This window comes from Aspergillus fischeri, genomic scaffold, assembly GCF_000149645.3.
Source record: "Aspergillus fischeri NRRL 181 1099437636245 genomic scaffold, whole genome shotgun sequence".
Taxonomy (NCBI): Eukaryota; Fungi; Ascomycota; class Eurotiomycetes; order Eurotiales; family Aspergillaceae; genus Aspergillus; species Aspergillus fischeri.
This window is the reverse complement of record NW_001509773.1, coordinates 1,199,990-1,217,881: the sequence shown is the minus strand read 5'-3', so window position 1 is coordinate 1,217,881 and position 17,892 is coordinate 1,199,990. Positions and strand designations below refer to the sequence as shown.

At 49.9% G+C, this 17,892-nt stretch overlaps 8 protein-coding genes across 8 annotated transcripts; 3 read left to right on the top strand and 5 right to left on the bottom strand.

Annotated features, from left to right (window-relative positions):
- Positions 1–20: 20 nt before the first annotated feature.
- Positions 21–305, bottom strand: NFIA_105590 (mitochondrial 54S ribosomal protein uL30m; the record flags this gene model as incomplete). Its single annotated transcript, XM_001266967.1, has 1 exon — positions 21–305. The coding sequence occupies one exon, from the start codon at positions 303–305 to the stop codon at positions 21–23; it is 285 nt and encodes a 94-aa protein (XP_001266968.1).
- Positions 306–1,091: 786 nt separating this feature from the next.
- Positions 1,092–3,368, top strand: NFIA_105580 (SNARE-binding exocyst subunit SEC6; the record flags this gene model as incomplete). The annotated part of the gene is made up of 1 exon (XM_001266966.1): positions 1,092–3,368. The coding sequence occupies one exon, from the start codon at positions 1,092–1,094 to the stop codon at positions 3,366–3,368; it is 2,277 nt and encodes a 758-aa protein (XP_001266967.1).
- Positions 3,369–3,615: 247 nt separating this feature from the next.
- Positions 3,616–5,202, bottom strand: NFIA_105570 (uncharacterized protein; the record flags this gene model as incomplete). The annotated part of the gene is made up of 1 exon (XM_001266965.1): positions 3,616–5,202. The coding sequence occupies one exon, from the start codon at positions 5,200–5,202 to the stop codon at positions 3,616–3,618; it is 1,587 nt and encodes a 528-aa protein (XP_001266966.1).
- A 442-nt stretch (positions 5,203–5,644) lies between these two features.
- Positions 5,645–6,426, top strand: NFIA_105560 (frataxin family protein; the record flags this gene model as incomplete). Its single annotated transcript, XM_001266964.1, has 2 exons — positions 5,645–6,022; positions 6,151–6,426. 2 exons carry the CDS (start codon positions 5,645–5,647, stop codon positions 6,424–6,426), a joined length of 654 nt encoding a protein of 217 aa, XP_001266965.1.
- A 631-nt stretch (positions 6,427–7,057) lies between these two features.
- On the bottom strand, positions 7,058–7,382 carry dph3 (CSL family zinc fnger-containing protein; the record flags this gene model as incomplete). The annotated part of the gene is made up of 2 exons (XM_001266963.1): positions 7,058–7,117; positions 7,188–7,382. 2 exons carry the CDS (start codon positions 7,380–7,382, stop codon positions 7,058–7,060), a joined length of 255 nt encoding a protein of 84 aa, XP_001266964.1.
- Positions 7,383–7,653: 271 nt separating this feature from the next.
- Positions 7,654–8,914, bottom strand: NFIA_105540 (uncharacterized protein; the record flags this gene model as incomplete). Its single annotated transcript, XM_001266962.1, has 4 exons — positions 7,654–7,951; positions 8,017–8,588; positions 8,651–8,723; positions 8,856–8,914. The coding sequence occupies 4 exons, from the start codon at positions 8,912–8,914 to the stop codon at positions 7,654–7,656; spliced, it is 1,002 nt and encodes a 333-aa protein (XP_001266963.1).
- A 938-nt stretch (positions 8,915–9,852) lies between these two features.
- On the bottom strand, positions 9,853–12,478 carry NFIA_105530 (putative transcription regulator BDF1; the record flags this gene model as incomplete). Its single annotated transcript, XM_001266961.1, has 3 exons — positions 9,853–10,185; positions 10,242–12,306; positions 12,375–12,478. The coding sequence occupies 3 exons, from the start codon at positions 12,476–12,478 to the stop codon at positions 9,853–9,855; spliced, it is 2,502 nt and encodes an 833-aa protein (XP_001266962.1).
- Positions 12,479–15,086: 2,608 nt separating this feature from the next.
- NFIA_105520 (WD40 repeat and Utp12 domain-containing protein) lies at positions 15,087–17,706 on the top strand (the record flags this gene model as incomplete). Its single annotated transcript, XM_001266960.1, has 2 exons — positions 15,087–15,658; positions 15,717–17,706. The coding sequence occupies 2 exons, from the start codon at positions 15,087–15,089 to the stop codon at positions 17,704–17,706; spliced, it is 2,562 nt and encodes an 853-aa protein (XP_001266961.1).
- Between the last annotated feature and the right edge of the window lie 186 nt (positions 17,707–17,892).

The following is a 17,892-nucleotide window of genomic DNA, read 5'->3' as shown; positions in this document are numbered from 1 at the left end:
TTGGTAGTAAGACTCGCATTCTACGCCGATCGATCCTCGCTAAATTCTTCATTCGACGCCTTCTCGACATAGTACCCCGGGTCCGGCCTCCGTTCAGCACGAACTTCTTCCTTTGTGAGCCGCCTGTCGACTTCCTGAACCTCCACAAGTTCCTTGACCTTCATGATCTGACCAGCTACCGATGGCGATACTGGGTGGAAGACTGTCGCCATGCGCTTTTTGAGTCCGAGGGCCTTGAGGACGTCTGTTGTTCGTCGCGGGAGACCGATGGCGGAGCGGAGGAGGGTGACACGGAAGTAGCTCATGTTGACGGGTATATGAGTTTTCTGTTCGGATCGTCGGTTTTGGAGTGTTTGGAAGCTGGGATCAATTGGCTTCTGCCTGTCTTTGGTTGTGGTTGGGGTGCTCGGATATGAAGTGAAACAATGGCCTCGCGGAAATTTCTCCCAACGAAAGCCCCAGCAACTCAAGAATCGCGATTGACAGTCTATGCGAGGAACGAATGAGGTCGTCAAATTGGCATAAAGAGTCTTACGCTCCACGCCCGCTCAATTATCTCGATTAGCTTGATATCTTTGTCCGCAAAATAGCCGGGATTTTCTTTTGCTGATATGGTCGGTCAGCTAGGCGGAGAGTCACGTGTACTCTGTTCTGCCGGTTTCTCCAAGCGGCGGGCGGTTGGAATAAACTTGACGGTGTAGCTTAGGTGTACTCCCGTCATTTGCATTCATCAGAGCATCGTGTCTAGCTTATGGGCTGCTGCTGGGAATTGCGTCCAGCAATCAGCAAACTGGGCATGGAATTAACACAGGAGCTGTCGGTTTCATAATCTAAGATCTGTCGGTCGAACGATCTAGTTCCCTTCGAACAGACACCCTGGCATAGTAACGCTGTGCGCTTTATCCTTCGCTGCATTTTGCTCCGTCTACTTTTGTATCAGACGTACCCTTCTTCTGACAGTCTCAACATACTAAGGCGACATCCGCTTCGAATCACGCACTGCTTCATCCTCGCCCCCGCAGGAGCAAAACATCGCATAGGGGCCGCACTCCGACATTGAGTATTGACTTCTCAACTACGTATTTGGCAACATGGCGCGAGAAGGAGACTCAGATGGCACATTGGCCATGCCCCGGCTAGACGAAATATTGCGCCATCCAGAAGACCTGGATAAGATTGCAGGATTGAAAGCCGAATACTCGCGAAAGAAGGGAACAGTTGACTCACAGCTCCGGGAAGGTCTCCGACATCAATTGGAAACAGTTCAACGAAGTATCAATGCCTTGACTGAGGGCCAGCGACAGGTCACCAAGACGAGAGACGAACTTCAGACTATAGACAAGCTGTGCGCGGAATCACAAACGAGCGTCGAGGACTTTTCGCGGATTGATAAATTGGCCAAAGTACAGCGAAACTTCGAAGCAACTCTGATGATGAAGAAGGGCTTGGAGAACTTCAGTATAGATCTTGCTGAGGTCGAGGAGCTCTTGCGACAGGACGACGAGGATCTTGAGAATCAGCCGAATTTGTTACGGGTACACATGCAGATCTCGCGGTTGAGAGACTTTCGAGACGAAGCGATGGACCAGATTCGCAAGGCCCAAGATCCGAGCAGCGAAGCCGCGCTGGCGGACTACTTCCAAGGCCTGGATTCTGTCATTGATTGGTTCGATGAGCATCTCGGAACCGCTTGTATGAATCTCATCCCGCTAGTGCAGTCAGACAACCGGAGTATGGTTGTCCGGCTGGGTGTGATCGTCATGACTGAGGAGAAGAATGACGCGACGGTGCGCGCTCTTCAGGAGGCGCAAAAGGATCATCAGGACCTGGCAGGCCGGTTTAAGTCCATGAACATTGGTCCTAAAACTGTTCGCGGCTACAAAGAGAAACTCTTGCAAGCAATCGAGCTGTATGCAGAGAACCAGTTTCGGGAAACTAAGGAGGCGTTTTTGGGCGATCCTGAAAACCTGGATAAGAGCTTCAAGTGGTACTTCAACGACCTCTTCTCTGTTCAACAAGGCATGCAAGCACTGCTTCCGAAAAAGTGGAAGATTTACAAAACATATACGAATATCTATCACCGAATGATGCATGATTTTCTAATTGAGCTCATTAATGACCCTGAGTTACCGGCAGACAACTTGCTTGCGATTCTTCATTGGAGCGAAAAGTATTATAAGAAAATGAAAAAGCTCGGCTGGAAGCAATCCGAGCTCCAACCGAACATTCTTGACGACCGTGAGCCTGAGCTCATCCGACAGTGGCAAAACATCATCATCAAAGCTGTGGAAGAATGGATGGATCGTATTACCGAAACAGACAGGAAAGGACTCGTCGAGCGCATTCCCGATTCCCTCGACACCAACGCAGAAGGATACTTCCGTACAAAGACCCTTCCAGATATGTGGCGTATGCTGCACGAGCAGATTGTGGCTTCCGGTGCTTCCTCTCGAACAGATGTTGTAGAGGGCATCATTGATGCTATGTTCCGAGTGCTCAAGAGTCGCCAAACGAACTGGCAGATGCTCATTGACGAGGAATGTGGGAAATATAAGGCCCTGGGCGGAGACCAACTCGAAGGCCTCCAGCTATTGCAGGATTGGCTCATTGCCGTTGCCAACGATCAGATCGCCTGCATTGACGACAATGACGAATCGGGACAGCTGGGATACTTGAGCAAATTCAAGCGTGATTTTGAGCCATCCGTGGATCCGAAGTATATGGCCTCACGAGCCATACCTGAACTCGACGCTCTGCGGGACGGCTATGTGGACTTGAGTACGTATTGTCTCACTCAGTTCGTCGAACTGGTCTTCGCTGTCGACTTCCGCACCACTATTCCAGACTTCTTCACCCAAAAATGGTATGGCGACTTTGCCATCAAGCGAATCACCTCGACTTTTGAGGACTACATGACAGATTACTCTGCCGTTCTGCATCCTTCCCTGACCGACATCCTGGTTGAAGAGCTATCCGACGAACTTCTGATCAGATATCTATCATCGGTCCGCAACAAGGGCGTCAAGTTCAAGCGGCACGTCGATCCGTATACCGATAAATTCAAGGACGACGTCCTTACAGTCTTTGCTTTCTTCCAGAAATACCCCGACTCTTTTGCTTCGATCAAGCAGAAGTGGCGGCTAGTTGATTGGCTTCTCCGTCTGCTCGAAGCAGAGAAAGGTCCGGCTCTGGTTGCGGTTTACGAGGACTTCAAAACGGAATACTGGGATCTACAGCTGTCTTGGGTTGAAGCAGTGCTGAGGACTAGGGATGATTTCGAGAGAAGCATGATCAGCGCCATCAAAACAAAGGCGGCTGAACTGTCAGTAGAGAGGGGTACAGAGACGCTCATGAGTCGCGTGCGGTGATGATGTTGGTTTGCCAGACTAAGTTGAAGGCATTGAAGGTGTTTGCTCTTTTCCCATTCTATGGTGGCACTGTGACTTGTCATCTGTCATTGGATCTCTCAGGGAGATATCCTACCAGCGAGGCGTTTTGGTGTCTTTTTGTTCAAGGGTAAATACCTCAGGCACGGATTCTCAGCTGTCAGTACGACAGAAGATTCCTCTAATGAGCATGCCATGATCATAGTATATATAGAGGCCATTTGAATGCTCAGATTTTAACGCCGCCCTCAACACTCCCATCGCTGCTGCCACAGTCATTAGATTCTTCGTTATCCTGGTGGCAAGCTTTGCCCTCGGCGACCACTTTTGAGTTCCCCGAAGATGTGAAATCCAGACTCCTTTCTACCACAACTCGGTATTTTTCTCCCAAACGTGCATTCATCCCACTATCGTCAGGATCAAGTTTCTTTGCGCCCATCTCACATATACAGATTGTCTCTAGTGGGAAGTCATTTGCCCAAACGAAAGGGAATGCGTGTACTCTCTTCATGGGTGACATTTTCTGTCTCTTCTCCGGGGGCGAATTGCGAACCTCGCTGCCACTGCCATCTGTACTGCTGGCGGAATTTGACGCACTTTCGGTACCAGTCTCGTTGTTAGCGATTTGTTGCCTTTCTATTTCGTTGGGGTGAGAGGTCACTGTAATGGAAGGAGACCGTGGCGTTGTCCTTTGACCATCGAGGTAATAGTCTCGGTAGTGAGCAAGAATATCCCGTGCATCGAAGGTGTATTGACTGTTTCGGCGGTTACCGCTGTTTTGATGGCCTCCTCCTCGCCGTCGACCACGGACATAGATAGTGTTCACCACCGTAGCATGAAGGAGAAGCGGTCGAACTCTGAGCTTAGGCTTCGTTTGCACGGTGGTGCCGACCGTGGTCGTGATGGGTTCGCGAGTTTGCGAATGTGCTTGTGCGAACTCGTCCGCCAAATCCAGGGGTACTTCTTGAAGAAGGGTTGTATGATTCTCGATTGGGGTATCCGTATGGGATTGATGGCCTTGATCTAGATTTGGCTCAGCTCGGTGTATTGTACTTGTTGCGTCGCCGGTGTCCATTTCCATGTCTTTGGGTGGCTTCTGGGCCTCAGTGTCATCTGAGCCTGGTTTATTCTTGATATGTTCGCCCTGCAAGAACCCTGCTTCTAGGAACTTGTTCCGCAGCAGCACGCAAAAGGGATAGAGGCGAGACGTGGAATCCACAGGAGCAGCATGAAGGATGGTAGCCGCGCGCCCCCTCGGAAGCGCATGTAAGGATTCGAGAGAAATTGTCAATGGTTCGTAGTTGCCTCGTGGGACGATCGCGGAAGCAGAGCCACCTTCCTGCTCTAGTCGTCTTGATGGGTGAGTTTCCTCGCCCTCTCCCACTGCACCTGTAAAGTCGGACTGATGTCGAGGCGACGAACTTCTTTTCCGGGACCATTTCGATTTCTTTGCAATCTCCTCTGCCTCATTCATAATGGACGCCAAATCGAGTGAGTGAAAGAACTCGATTGCTTCTTCCAGCCGTTCTTTCGTAGGAAGACTCATCACCCCGAGCGTTAGATGGAGAGTGCCGACGGGACGCACCGCACCGTCGGGGATGAGGGGCCGTTCAGCGGAAACTTGCTGTTGTACGGAGCCATTCTCATCTGAATGCGAAACCAACGGAATGGCAGCTTTGAATGTTGATAAAGAAGATTCCAGTTGAGGTAGCGAGATGTCGTTCACTAGCGGAAGGCACAGAAAGTGTGTCAGAGGAGGCCTCTTTTCCCTCTTAGGGAAAATCCGTGGTGCTCCATTTCTCTTCTTCTCGGACATGTTCCAATGATAAAGACGGAAAATAGGTCTTGTTGATGGTTGACGTAGAGGCCTGAAAAGCCTGAGGGCTTTCATATGTGATAAGAGTTATGCCGCTTTGGGACAATAGTAAAGTGCCATATGGAAACTCGCCATAACCAAAATATGCACCCCGTAATGGGAAAATATATTGATAATGATCAGATGCTACCACAATGAGTAAAAACAGACATGAATCAGAGTCACAGCTGCTTGAAGAACATGGAGGTACGGAGGAAGGGAAGCTGAAGTAGAGCTATCCACAGCTAAGCTGCATCGAGGAAAGACTATGACATATGACGCGCATCTTCGTTTCTCCTCCACATTTCATCCGTAACCTTCTCCATCCTCTATCTGTTCGGCACTCACGCATCCCCTTTATAGTCGATTGAAGGTCAGCTGTATAGCTCGAAAATCACCCAAAATGCTTTCGCGCATTTCTCGATCTGCTGCCTCCTCCGCCGCCCGTCCTTCTCTCCGTGTAGGCCGGATCTCAGCAACAGCGCCCGCAGCCATTCATCTTCAACGCCGATTGAACAGCGTCAGCAACTCGTCCCAGGCATCCCGTCGAGGGTTCCAATGCACCAGTTGCATCCGCAAGGGGATCTTCCCTGATTCCGCAGACCCTCCCGCCCCGAACCCACAATCGAATAATGTCGCCGGCGCGTCCACCCATGTCACGGAACCCTCGCCATTGACTGACGCGCAGTATCACGAATTCGCGGAGCACTATCTCAATGTGATTCAGAATGAAGTGGAGAAAGCCCAGGAAGAGGGATCTGATATCGAGGCAGAGTATAGTGTGCGTATTGCGGGCCTGCGTTCTAGATTTTTTCTTTTCCGTTTCTTGTCCGGGCAACTCATGCCGCCCTTATGATTTGCAAGGCATCTTTGGCTAACTCGCGGTTCATATACGATCTCTAACTCTAGGCTGGCGTAATGAATATTTCGGTTCCCGGTGTAGGAACCTATGTCCTGAACAAGCAGCCTCCCAACAAGCAGATCTGGCTCAGCTCGCCAATCTCCGGCCCTAAGCGATACGACTGGGTCCTCGAAGGAGACCAAATGCATGAGAAGCAGGATACACGTCCCTTCGGCAATGGACAATGGATCTACCTCCGCGATGGATCCAACTTAACGGATCTGTTGAATGCGGAGCTGTCGTTGAACATTGCAAAGGATGTCTACAGCGAATTTGAGAAATAATTGTCGAGTGGCCAAGGAGTATGTGGATGATCAGGCGAATTTTTAAGATTACCATATTCTATAACGTAGAGGTTACGGTGTATGATATGGAGGTCTTGTTCAACAGTTCAGTTTCGTCCATGGGAACGATGTAAAGACCCGCACCAAGTGCATACATATTCACTTGCTGCGCAGATATACAATTATGAATCGTGAGTTCACAAATATAATGATCTTCTTTCCTCCCAGATCCAGATTTTCACGACCAAAACACCCATATATGTCATCTTTGACGTGACTTAGGTCAATCTTTATCATGACCATGGTCGGATATGGCAGTGATGTCCCTTTGCCGCAATGAAAGCGTCCTGACAGTCACGAAGACACTGTAGTCACAGGGGAGTCGCTCGCAGCGTGCGCATATCCATTTCCTTGGATACGAGAGAACCAGAGAAGGCCACCAAGGCCCGGACGGCTGCAGTCGTGGCGTGATCCTGCATCCTCCATCAATGGACAATAATCGATTCTCCGAGGGAAGTCGCTCCGGTTCGGTAACTTAAAGTAAGGGCTACCAGTGATTCGTGCGGCGTTTCAGGAATCGGCGCGAGGAACATTGTGCCAGCTTCATAACATAGCTTGTCTCTAGGCTGATTTACGCTTGTACGGAAACTGCACCTGGTGCCGGCTGATTACCATCTTTGGGAAGATCAGACTGCAAGTAGAAAACATTGTCAGCGATCCATGTTCTGTGATCTAGTCGAGGCAGAAACTGGCAAGCATACCACTTCAAAGATAACCCGAATCATCAAGCTGCAGCTAGGGCAGACGGCAATATCTTCGCCGTCGCGCAAGTCATCGATTGCGATTTCGAATCTGTCGCCACAGGGGCACGGGTAGTGGTATATTTGGAGATTTGGGTCGAAGGTCATGTCTTCGATCTCGATTTCATCGTAGATGGAAAGAGCTTCGTCGGCCATGTTGAGCGATCGTGTCTTCTTCTGTGCACTGGCAAATTCAACTATGATACCTCTATCGAAGAAAATGTGCAAAGCTGTCTATTGATCTTTTATCACTAGAAAACTTTTAGTGGGTCGGATCATGTGACTGCGGGGATCCAGATAAGGGCCAAAGTCACGACTCCGCAACTGATGCTGGAGTCCTACTTTCCCGTCGCAGGTTTGGAAGCATGGCATTGTATTCTTCATGAGCGAGGGTATCTCCAAACAAGAACTGTTAGCAAAAAGGTTTCTAGCCACTTAATCTCTGAATCTCCAACTTCACCGCCTCAATCTCTTTTACGAGCGATCCGTACCGTCGGGCGATCTCTCGCATCGGGCCAGACTCAAAATGCTCTTTGTTGCTACGAGCAGATGGCTCATGAGCCTCAGTAGAGTCCACACCTTCGTAGCCTTTCAGTTCCTCAAGAACTTTTCTTTGTTTCTCCTCCAGCCGTTGACGAGACTCCCGGAGATGCTGGCGGTAACGGTCAAGAGCAGTAACAACCTCGGGAGTATAGAGTGTTGCTGCTGTGTCTAGTTTGATTATACTTTTGAAGTCATGAGTTTCAAGGGACCTTGACATCATGCGGAGTATCTTTCTGATCAGACATACCTTAGCTTCGCTTCCACGCCTTGCGCAACCAGAGCAAGATGTTCAGCCTTAGCCTTTGTAGCCCTGGATAGCGCGCCGTGCTTTACGCGCTCAAGCAACACAACCGTATGCTTCAGTATCTCAGCGCGTGTTTCCAGTACCTTTGCCGCTGTTATCGCCATCCGCGCACGAGCAGCTGGTATTTGCGCCAGCTGTATCTGACGCAGGTTTTGCAATCGCTCCCGCAGCTGTGATGCGAGAGGAGCCTGTGGTTTCGCCTTGGACTGGTTACGGTTTGTTCGAACACGAGTCCGTGTAGGCAATGTAGACGTATGCGGTATCGCAGGTGCAGACGCCGCGCAATCTAGGCTCTTTCCGGCGTTCGCAATTGCTCGGAGATCTTCGAGGGCGGACGATAAGGCGTTCGAAAAAGGTATGACTAGTGCAGGAATGATGGAATAGAAGGCGTCAATATCCGAAGCTAAAAGGGATAGAGCTTGAGCATGTGCGTCGTGGTCGTCCCCATCCTCGAGGTAAAGCCCACTAGGGGACGATTCCAGGTAGAGCGTGATCACGGCGAGAGGGTCGCGATACTGTCCAAACAGACTTTTAGTAAACTAACGCATATTTCGACTCAGATAGAGCTTATCCTGACATCATCCGGCAACCCACTGTCGGCGTCAAAAGCCAGCTGCTGTAGCGTCTGTTGCTTGATCTTTTTGCTTGCGCTTCGCACTCGACATCCTCTCAGTTCCTAGAAGCAGTAAAACCACGGGTCAAATCTGCATCGTATTTGATTCTAGCACGGCCATTTTCGTCCAAACTGCCAATGCTCAAGTCAAGTGGCGCCTTGAACGTACTTCCAGTACTGCTTTTCTGGCTGGCTGCTCATCATTGGCTCGCGTCGAGCCATCGGCATTGAGTAAATTGGTTGTTAAATGCTGATAAAGTTTCCCGAATTGGGGATTATTTTCAAGGATAATTGGGTCGCAGGGTGGTATCATTTTCCGAAATGGCTAGGAGTCAGAAAGTTCGCAAGATGTGTAAACAAAGCTGCAAAATCACCTGCGTATCTTTCCGTGCTCCCACGTTACCGCCAGGTCGACCCGTGACTTATGGATGTGTCTACAACTACAAGACACACACTATAGCTCTAGGTATACGAAAACCACAACAAGAAAGGTCGGATTTTCGAGGTTTTTGCACCTTCATTTTCACATTTCTTTCATAATCATACATGTATCTGCCATAATCTCTTCGCAACGACTCCGGGCAGCGTCCTGAGAGCCCCGAGCACTCTTGAGTACTCAAATTGACGAGTACGCTCGTGCCTTGGTTCAAGTTTCCTCACTCAGAGCTCTATGGCTGACTTCAGGAATTTGGGAAATCTGCGAGCTGACAAATTGTCCCCTCAACCAAGAATCACGGAACCACAAGTACGAGCACCAGAGCTATGAAGTGGTATCATAGAAACGAGGTAATCGGTAGACTCCATGGTGCTGACACTCAAAAGAATTGAAGTCGTCCGCCACGTCAGCTGATTCTGAATCGTGGCCTTCGCCCCCTGGACCTGCGCAGACTCGCCCGATAGGATAATAAAACGGCAAAGAAAAGGAGGGGGGCAAAAACACAAGGTTCGAACCCGGAAGAGAGAGTAAGATGGTTATGTACAGAGAGTCCAGAACTTTATGTCAAGACCAGACTGTCTTCCAAGACAAAACGAGTCGCTAAAAGGGCATAACAGAATTTCAAAAGTCATGCTTTGATTCAGGGAAAATGCTGACGAGTAACTAGTCATGAAGTGCCACATGAGAGCGCCATGCAGTTCACGCGAGTTGGAGCGGACAAAAGGTCTTTCTACTCTTCTTCGCTTTCTTCAGAATCATCCTCGGAATCATCGCTACTGTCATTCGCTTCCACAGACGGAAGAGGATCGGGGGAACGGCCGCCACCGCCCTGGAAACGAGAGAGGTTGCTCTCGAGCATGTTGATCTGAGCCTCCTGCTCATACTTGCTCATAGGCTTATTCTTCTTTGGCTTTGGAGCAGCCATATTTGCTGCAGTAGAAGCGGTCATATCCTCCTCTTCTATGACATGCGGGGCGTTTTTCTTGACGAACTTCAGTAACATCAATAGAACCTCATTAGGGAGCTCATCGATGTCAAGTTCGATTTCGGTCTCTTGTGTACCCTGAAAGGAAACATTAGCACGTACCATTTGAGATGAAGGTGGATGTCAAAACTCACTTTCAAAGCTGGAACGTTGCTTTGGATAATCTTGAGGGCTTCCTGCATCTTCTTGTCCGGAAGACTACTTATTCCGTTCGAGATGATCTGCTTTTCGTGATAAGTCACGTAGCGCTGCTTTTCTGGTTTGGATGATTTGGAGGAAGCCTTCTTGTCCTTCTTGCCCAATGGGATGGTTCCGCTCTTCTTCGAATCCTTCTTTCCGGACTTGGACTTGCTAGGCTTTTTCGAACCCGGTGGAGTCTTCTTTTTCTTCTGTGTGATAGCTTCCACTTGACGTGACATTTCAGCAATTTGTTTCTGCAGCATGGTCAACTTCTCGTTGTCGTCGTCGCTCTCGTCTTCCTCTTCCTCGCTTTCTTCGGAGGAAGAGCTAACGCTCTGGTGTTCTGGGTGGGGTTCATGAGCCTCTAGATAACGTGTTTTCTGAGCCCACTTGTTCTCGAATATCTCCTGGAATCTCTGTCCGGCCATGTAGGTAGGATCTCCTGGGATGTTGAACTTGAAGCAGTTCTTGAATATTTGACGCATGTCAACTTCAAATTCCTTGGCATTTTCGTACTGGCCAGTCTTGAGTTTGGACTGGACAGTGGAAAGATCCATCGGCTTCTTGATAATGCTGTGATAAGTCGGAATGTTCAGTGCAACCGGATCCACAGGGAAGTAGAAGGGAGCAGCCCAGTTGTAGTGCTTGGGTTTGTGGAGCTCATCCAATACTTCCTGACAGAATCGCAGCTCCCACTGGTACTTCTTCTTCTTCGGCTTGGTGGAGTAAGGCAAATCCCGCTTGGGTGGATGAATAGAGCGCTTGGGACGGCCATCAGTATTGGTAGAGTCACGACGGATCAAAGGCAGGCCTTCTGGCCCAAGAGCAAAGGTCGTGGCTTGAGGGGAAGTGGCGGTCGGGCGAGCTGTAGAGGTCCCAATGCTAGTACGCGGTTCCCGATGGGCCGCTGAGGTTTTGGTGGAAACCTTCTTCGGCTTCTTCTCTTCAACCTCATCAGCCTTGGGTAGGTTCATCATTTGCTTCTCAAATGTGCCTTTGAGCTTCAATCCCTCTTGTGACACCACGTGGTCTGGTCCATTGAAAGTAACTGCATTTTGCACCATCAGATTGAAATCATCCACGACGGCCTGAGCAGTCTTGTACTCAGTATTCTTCAATTTGCGCTCGATTGTTCCAAGATCCATAGGATGCTTGATTATCTGCGGATAGTGGGGAATGTTCATCTTGACCGGGTCAACAGGTTCGCGGTAGAAGCGAGCATCATTCATGCGCTTCAAACTCTGAATACCTTTGAGTACGAATTTATGTTGAACCTTAGTCATGGTCGCCTCCCCATTCACAGTGGTGCGGGCAGGTGTTTCGGTCACAGGTGTTGGCAGATCAGGAAGCTTGACCTCAGCTGAGCCTTCATCTTCCAGCTTGGTGCGTTTGGCAGCGGGCTCATCATCGGCGTCTGCATCGCGCTCACGGGATACCTTCGTTGGAGACATCGGAACATCTGGCGCGTCAGGCATGTCTTGGTCGGAAGTCTGCAGACTCGGTACAGTTGGCGCCTTACTAGTAGCGTCATCACCGGGCATTGTGTCCAGCTTCGCACTAGTAGAAGGGTGATGAGGAAGCTCGGATTTCACGCCAGAATCCTGTACATCATTCTCCACCTTGGCATCGGATGACGAATCAGTCGGTGGCTTTGATACATCTTGCGACGCCTTCGTGTCTTGCGGTGAGGCCTGGTTTGTACCAACAGTTGAGCCCGTCTCCTGCATCACAGGCGCATCAGGAACCAATTTCTCCCCGTTTGGCTCTTTATCTGATCCATCCGCAGGCGTAGAAGTAAGGGGTTTTTCTTCTTCCTTCTCCGTTGCCGTCGTCGCCGACGGTGCAGGAACGTCCGCCTGTTGAGTAGGTGACTTTGGGGGAGACACAGTGGAGCCGGCGCCATTCGTCAACGACAGCTCTTCAGTACCGTGACCATTTAACGCGGCGGTCTTGTCATTTTCCTCGGGCTTGTTCGTACCATTGATCGGCGATGCTTCCGTCACATGATTCTGCGCGCTGCTTATAGGAAATTAGCGAGCTCGTCAATTTATCAATGTGGTGGAAGGACTCAGCATTGTAAAACGTACCTTGTGCGACCAATATCAACAGATGAGGCACCATTTGGCGACGGCGGCAGTTGAGGCTTGTCCTCCTTGACCACAGGAGGAGCCTCGGGAGGCGGCGTCGCCATTGAGGACAACAGTTATCACCTTTCTTTGGTAGCCCGTAATACAAGGATCTAACGGAGCAGGAAGAGGCTGTTCTCAGTTGAAGTTTAGATAGCGACAACGACAATAATGCACTGAATAGGTATTCTCTGCGCTAACACAGACTAATGATTCGATTCGGTAACCCGTCAAGCAGAAAATCTGGTTAGATGACAGAAGACACAAGGAGAAATGTTGCCTCTAGCGGTCGCAAAGAGTCGCGACGCCGAGAAGTGTTGCGGAAGATACAAAAACGAGGAAGATTAGCGCAGGTCGGAAGTGGAGAATGCGACAAGGAGGAATTTATATTGCCAAGAGGCGGTAACTGAGCAGTCACGTGGGCGGCAAACAGTTTGACTAAGCTGGAGGCAAAGTCGTTGGAGAAGCGGAGAGATAGAAGATTTGCAAAGCGGACAACTTTGCGTCAACCAAAAGAGGAGTCAGAGAAAGGCCGAGAATCAGGTGATCTTCACGTAACAGTTCTCTGACACGTGCCTCTGTCAACGCCTGAGGTAAAAGAAAAGCGTTCAGCAGAATGGGGGTCAAGTCGACACTGAAGCTTGGTGTGTTCAGAGATAAGAGTTATATGACAGGAAATAAGTAGATGCAGGGGCCGCGACTGGGATTATGATGTGAGAGCGCGTCGCGAAATACGCGTTGTGATGATAAGTGGTAGTAAGTTGATGAATGCGAGGGCGGTAACCGAGGATACGGAGAAAATAAGATCAAATATTAATAAATAAGGGCGGTCAGCACCCAGGAGGCAGATGGGGGCACAGATAAGGGTCAAGGTGAATAGGAAGGGCCAGGCGTGACCGGGCGCGGGTGCAACGCAGCTCTCAGCTCAGCTCCAGAAACAGAGACTGAGAAAATCCGAGGAGGGTGCTAGAATCCTTAAGTACGAACGGCCGCGTCGCGCTCGTCTGTTCTCTGCCGCTAGCCCCATCTGTGGCGCTAATCCCAATCATTCTAGTTCAAGCCATTTAGCAGGCGTTGATTGGTTGTGCGATGACGCGTTCTACGAGGTCTGATATATTATTGGTTGTGGCTTACTTTAGTGTGGAACCCCGTACCAGAAGTTTTTTCTGTCGGAACCATCACCCATCTTCGAAAAAGACACTGGTAAAATGATCACAAAATTTTCGGATCAGATGGATCGAAACAAGCTGCACACGAAATCAGAACGAGAGGAGTTAATCTGACTGTAATCAAGTGAGCCGACTGTAGTTCAGTTCTGTGAGATAATGATATGAATTTGAGGTGAAAGTAGCAAGTGCGAGGTCAGATATGACATACCCAAACCTGTTAGGCATTCACATTCAGGAAGAGTACCATCACAAAATCCTTGGTTTGGAAAGAGTTGTGCTGAGGCTTACTCAGGGAAAAGATCCATGCCGGCCGCCTTCTGATTATGGAAGTCAGGGTTGAGCCCTGAGTCAATCCCCTTGCGTTGTAGGCTCGTAGCTCGCATCAGGCCTAGCGTGTCACATAATGATGCAAGACTGCCTAGTGCCAAGATGAACCACAAAACAAGGCACTTTTCCTTTTCTGGCAATCTCTCATATGGACATATCTGACCATGACAGAGGTAGGTACCGTACTAAACCCAGATTGTATGTCTCAATGTAGGCATACTAAAGGACAATTCGTCTCACCACACCTACTTCTGAACAACAAAAGTGCATAGCTCCGCATCGAATGCAGCCGAGGGTAATTGTGGCGCTGCCGCAGCCTTGACAATCAACGTCCAGCGAAGACCCATCCTGAAAAGCACATTGTACCGTCATTGGAGACTGGAGAATGACTGTCTGAGCTGTTTCCCTGACTTTGGCTAAACGCTTGTTTATCAGGTTGACTTGAACAGGGTGGTTGGAAACATACAGCTCCCGCTCAGAAAGTCCGTCTTAATTGGTGATTAGTAGGCCGGCTGCATTAACGTGCTCAGCATGGTTGAACGGATTCAGGAGTCAAACGTATCAATAGCATTGGCGGTCTGATGCTGTTGCTTGATGTCGAGGTCACCAGAAATCTGCCAATCAATGTCATGAGCCCTCATATTGAAATAAAATGAAGTTAAGGAGATTGAAGTCTTCTTTCTTCAAGCAAGCCTGGGTACAGGCGCGGTCTTGAGTATTTTTGGGGAGGAGACAAGCATGGCTGAAATTTTCATCAATCAGGCAACAAATAGTAATCACTTTTGCTGAGGCATAGGCGGATGATAGTTCACAGCCATCTCTTCAGCTGAGATTTCAGGAATCATCTGGCAAGGCGACCCAAATAGCACTCTTCATACTCTTGCTGATCGAACTTTTGATTGAAATCCTTGAGCGTAAGCGCTCTCCGTAGAAAGCCTGCAAAAGCGGACAGTAGCGGATTAGATAAGACGTTTGATGGCGGAACTTCACAGACACTAGATCGCTTCCAGACTAGCGCAATATAGCCTCTACAGAACTTTTTTTTCCTTCTCAGTAACACTGCCCAAATACGGCGACCGTTGGCAGCTCGACAAGGTCAAAACATTTAGGTCTGCGTTGATCACGATACTTCTCGGCGTCTGTCTTGAGTTACCTTTACCCGCAAAGTCTGCCAAAAATGGGCAAAAAGGCTTCACGCCCTCCCGTTTCGAAGACTTCGTCCGCTGCATCGCCCGCAGTGTCCGGCCTCACATACACCGGGAATAAGTCTTCGATACTGAAAGCGTCGTTTGCACCCTCTGAGTATCAATTGGCGCTTTTTGCGTCTGTCATTCAGGGTCTCGATGGTCAGCACCTCCGAATTCACGACACAAATACCGGCCGGTTACAATGCGAACATGTCCTGGGTCCCAAGGAGACTGTCACATCTCTGGATTGGGGCTACTTCCCTAGCAGACAAAGAGATCGTGATCAGCAAGGGAAGAAGAAGCGGAAACGCCATTCTGATGTCAATGGTGCTAGCAATGGATTTGAGCAAGGGGATGTAGTTGTTGCTTTTGGTACAAACGCCTCCGAAATCCGCATGTACTCGCCTACCGAAGACAAGATTGTGGGGGCACTCGAGGGTGTACATGACAAAGGTGTTGTGGATTTTAAGTTCACTGCGGACCGACCGGGTCAGGAAGGTTGGAGTATTGGTGGTGATAACAAACTAGTGCAATGGGATCTACGCACCGGAAAGAGTACTAGGTTGGTTTCTTCAACTCATTGATACCTCAATATAACTCCAACTGACAGTGTTTTGTAGAACAATTCATCTACCGGCATCCACAGGTTATAGCACCCTTTCTCGCCCCGTGCCCTCCAATCCGCCCGTCGTTTGCGCCTCTCAAACGCCCTACCTGATCGACGTTGAGGGAGATGAATCGACTGCATCATTTCCAGCAATGCGGAACCAGATTCGGGAAATTATCACTTCCTCCACAGTATCCCTCGCGACAGCTCTCTTTGTTGCCTCTGATGGCGATCGCTACATCAATGTCTTTGACGTTGAGGGCCGCAAGCTTGTGTTGAACCTCGTTGCAGATACAGAAGTATCATCCTTGGCGTTGACTTCGGGTGCAGGACAAAAAACAGATGACGCTCTGGCAATCGAGAAGCAAACCCTCGCAGCTGTGACCGAAGATGGCACTATTGAACTTTTCACGAGACCATTCGTGCCGCCGAAGGATCAGAACTCCAAGACCAGTCTCAAGGCGAGGGGAAGGCAGCTGACGAGACGGGCGGAGTCATCAATCAAGATCACTCAGTCTGAGACTTCGGATGCCTCTGTACCTGTCGTCGCAGCAACTTTCCAAGGAACTGATATTCTAGTTGTGTGGGCCGAAGGAGGCATTATTCCGGTCTTTGAGCGCATCAACTGCATTGATATAGATACTGAGGAGCTAGCTTTCACTGGGTTGAAGAAGATTGTCAAGACCAAGTCTAGCTCGGTTCTTGCCTCGGTTACAACGAATGGAGTTCGAGCTGCAGGTGAAACCCAAGTCGATGAATCTCGAGCAGTGGTCGAACAAGGGGACCTCGTGGAGGACGATGTCGAGATGCAAGACACGAGGGCGGATGCAACAGTGGCTGACAGTGAGGAGGATTCGGAAGACGACGACGATGATGCGAAGAAGCCGGTTGAGAAGAAGGAAACTCGGCAGCGGAAGCAGAAGAAGGATGCGGATAGTGACGTTGAGATGCGATCAGAAGCCGGAAATGAAGAGGATGCGGAAGAGGACGAAACGGGAGAGCCATCCTTTGGCGAGCTTTTGCGGGCCAATGCTTCGGAAGAAATTGACGTGGAAGCCGAGCTTGAGGACGACGTTCGTATCGGATCCCTCGTCCCTGGGAAACCCAGCGCAGCGGTGCAGCAGATCACCTCTGGCGTCACATTGTCTACGGTCCTTACGCAGTCACTCAAGACGAACGACAATGGGATGCTCGAATCATGCTTCCATACAGGTGACCTTACCATTGTCCGTGAAACCATTCAACGTCTCGACTCGTCGCTCGCCGCCACTCTGCTCCAGAAGCTGGCCGAGCGTCTCTCATCTCGCCCGGGCCGGTACGGACATCTTCTCGTGTGGGTACAGTGGACATGTGTTGCTCATGGTGGCGCTCTCGCCGGCAAGCCAGAACTGCTAAAGCGGATGTCTACCCTGTTCAAGGTTATGGACCAGCGCTCGTCGAGCCTGTCTTCCTTGCTGTTGCTCAAGGGCAAACTCGACATGTTGCATGCACAGCTGGGACTTAGACAGTCCCTCCGCGGCGGAGCCGAGGGCATGGACAGCGAGGATGAGGACAACGTCATTTACGTCGAAGGCCAGGAAGAGTTGGAGGATGAGGATAGCGACGCCGACACCGCGAAGAACGCAGTAACGCCGCGGACCAAGTCGATACGCGATCAGACCTACGACGAGGACGAGTCCATGATTGATGGTGAGCAGTCCGGTCGGGACGAGTCGGATGATGAAGAAGATGAAGGCAGCGATGAGGAGGAAGAGAACGAGGAAGACGTGTTCGACGTTGAGGCGGAAGAGTCTGTTGGTTCTTCTGACGCCGAGGAATCTTTGGAGGACGAGGACGACGAGGAAGACGATGATGCGGAAAGTGCAGGCTCGATGGCAGACTTCATCGCCGACACCGAAGATGACGAGTCGGATGAGGATGGACTCTCTGCGCAACCCCCGCCGTCCAAGAAAGCCAAGTTTGGCGGTAGTGGAGGAAAAGAGAAGAAGTCGGGAAGGAGATAGATAATACCCTGATTCTTCTACTTTGGGTTCTCGTGTCTGGTTCTTGTTTGCCACTTTTCTGTGATCTGTTGCTATGTGGATGGATATTTTTTTGAACAAAAGTAAAAGAGACTTTCATTTTTTCTGGATTGTGGCCGCCAGCTGTGATTGCATTAGAAGGTGGAAGGGCACACCATTTGCTGTATA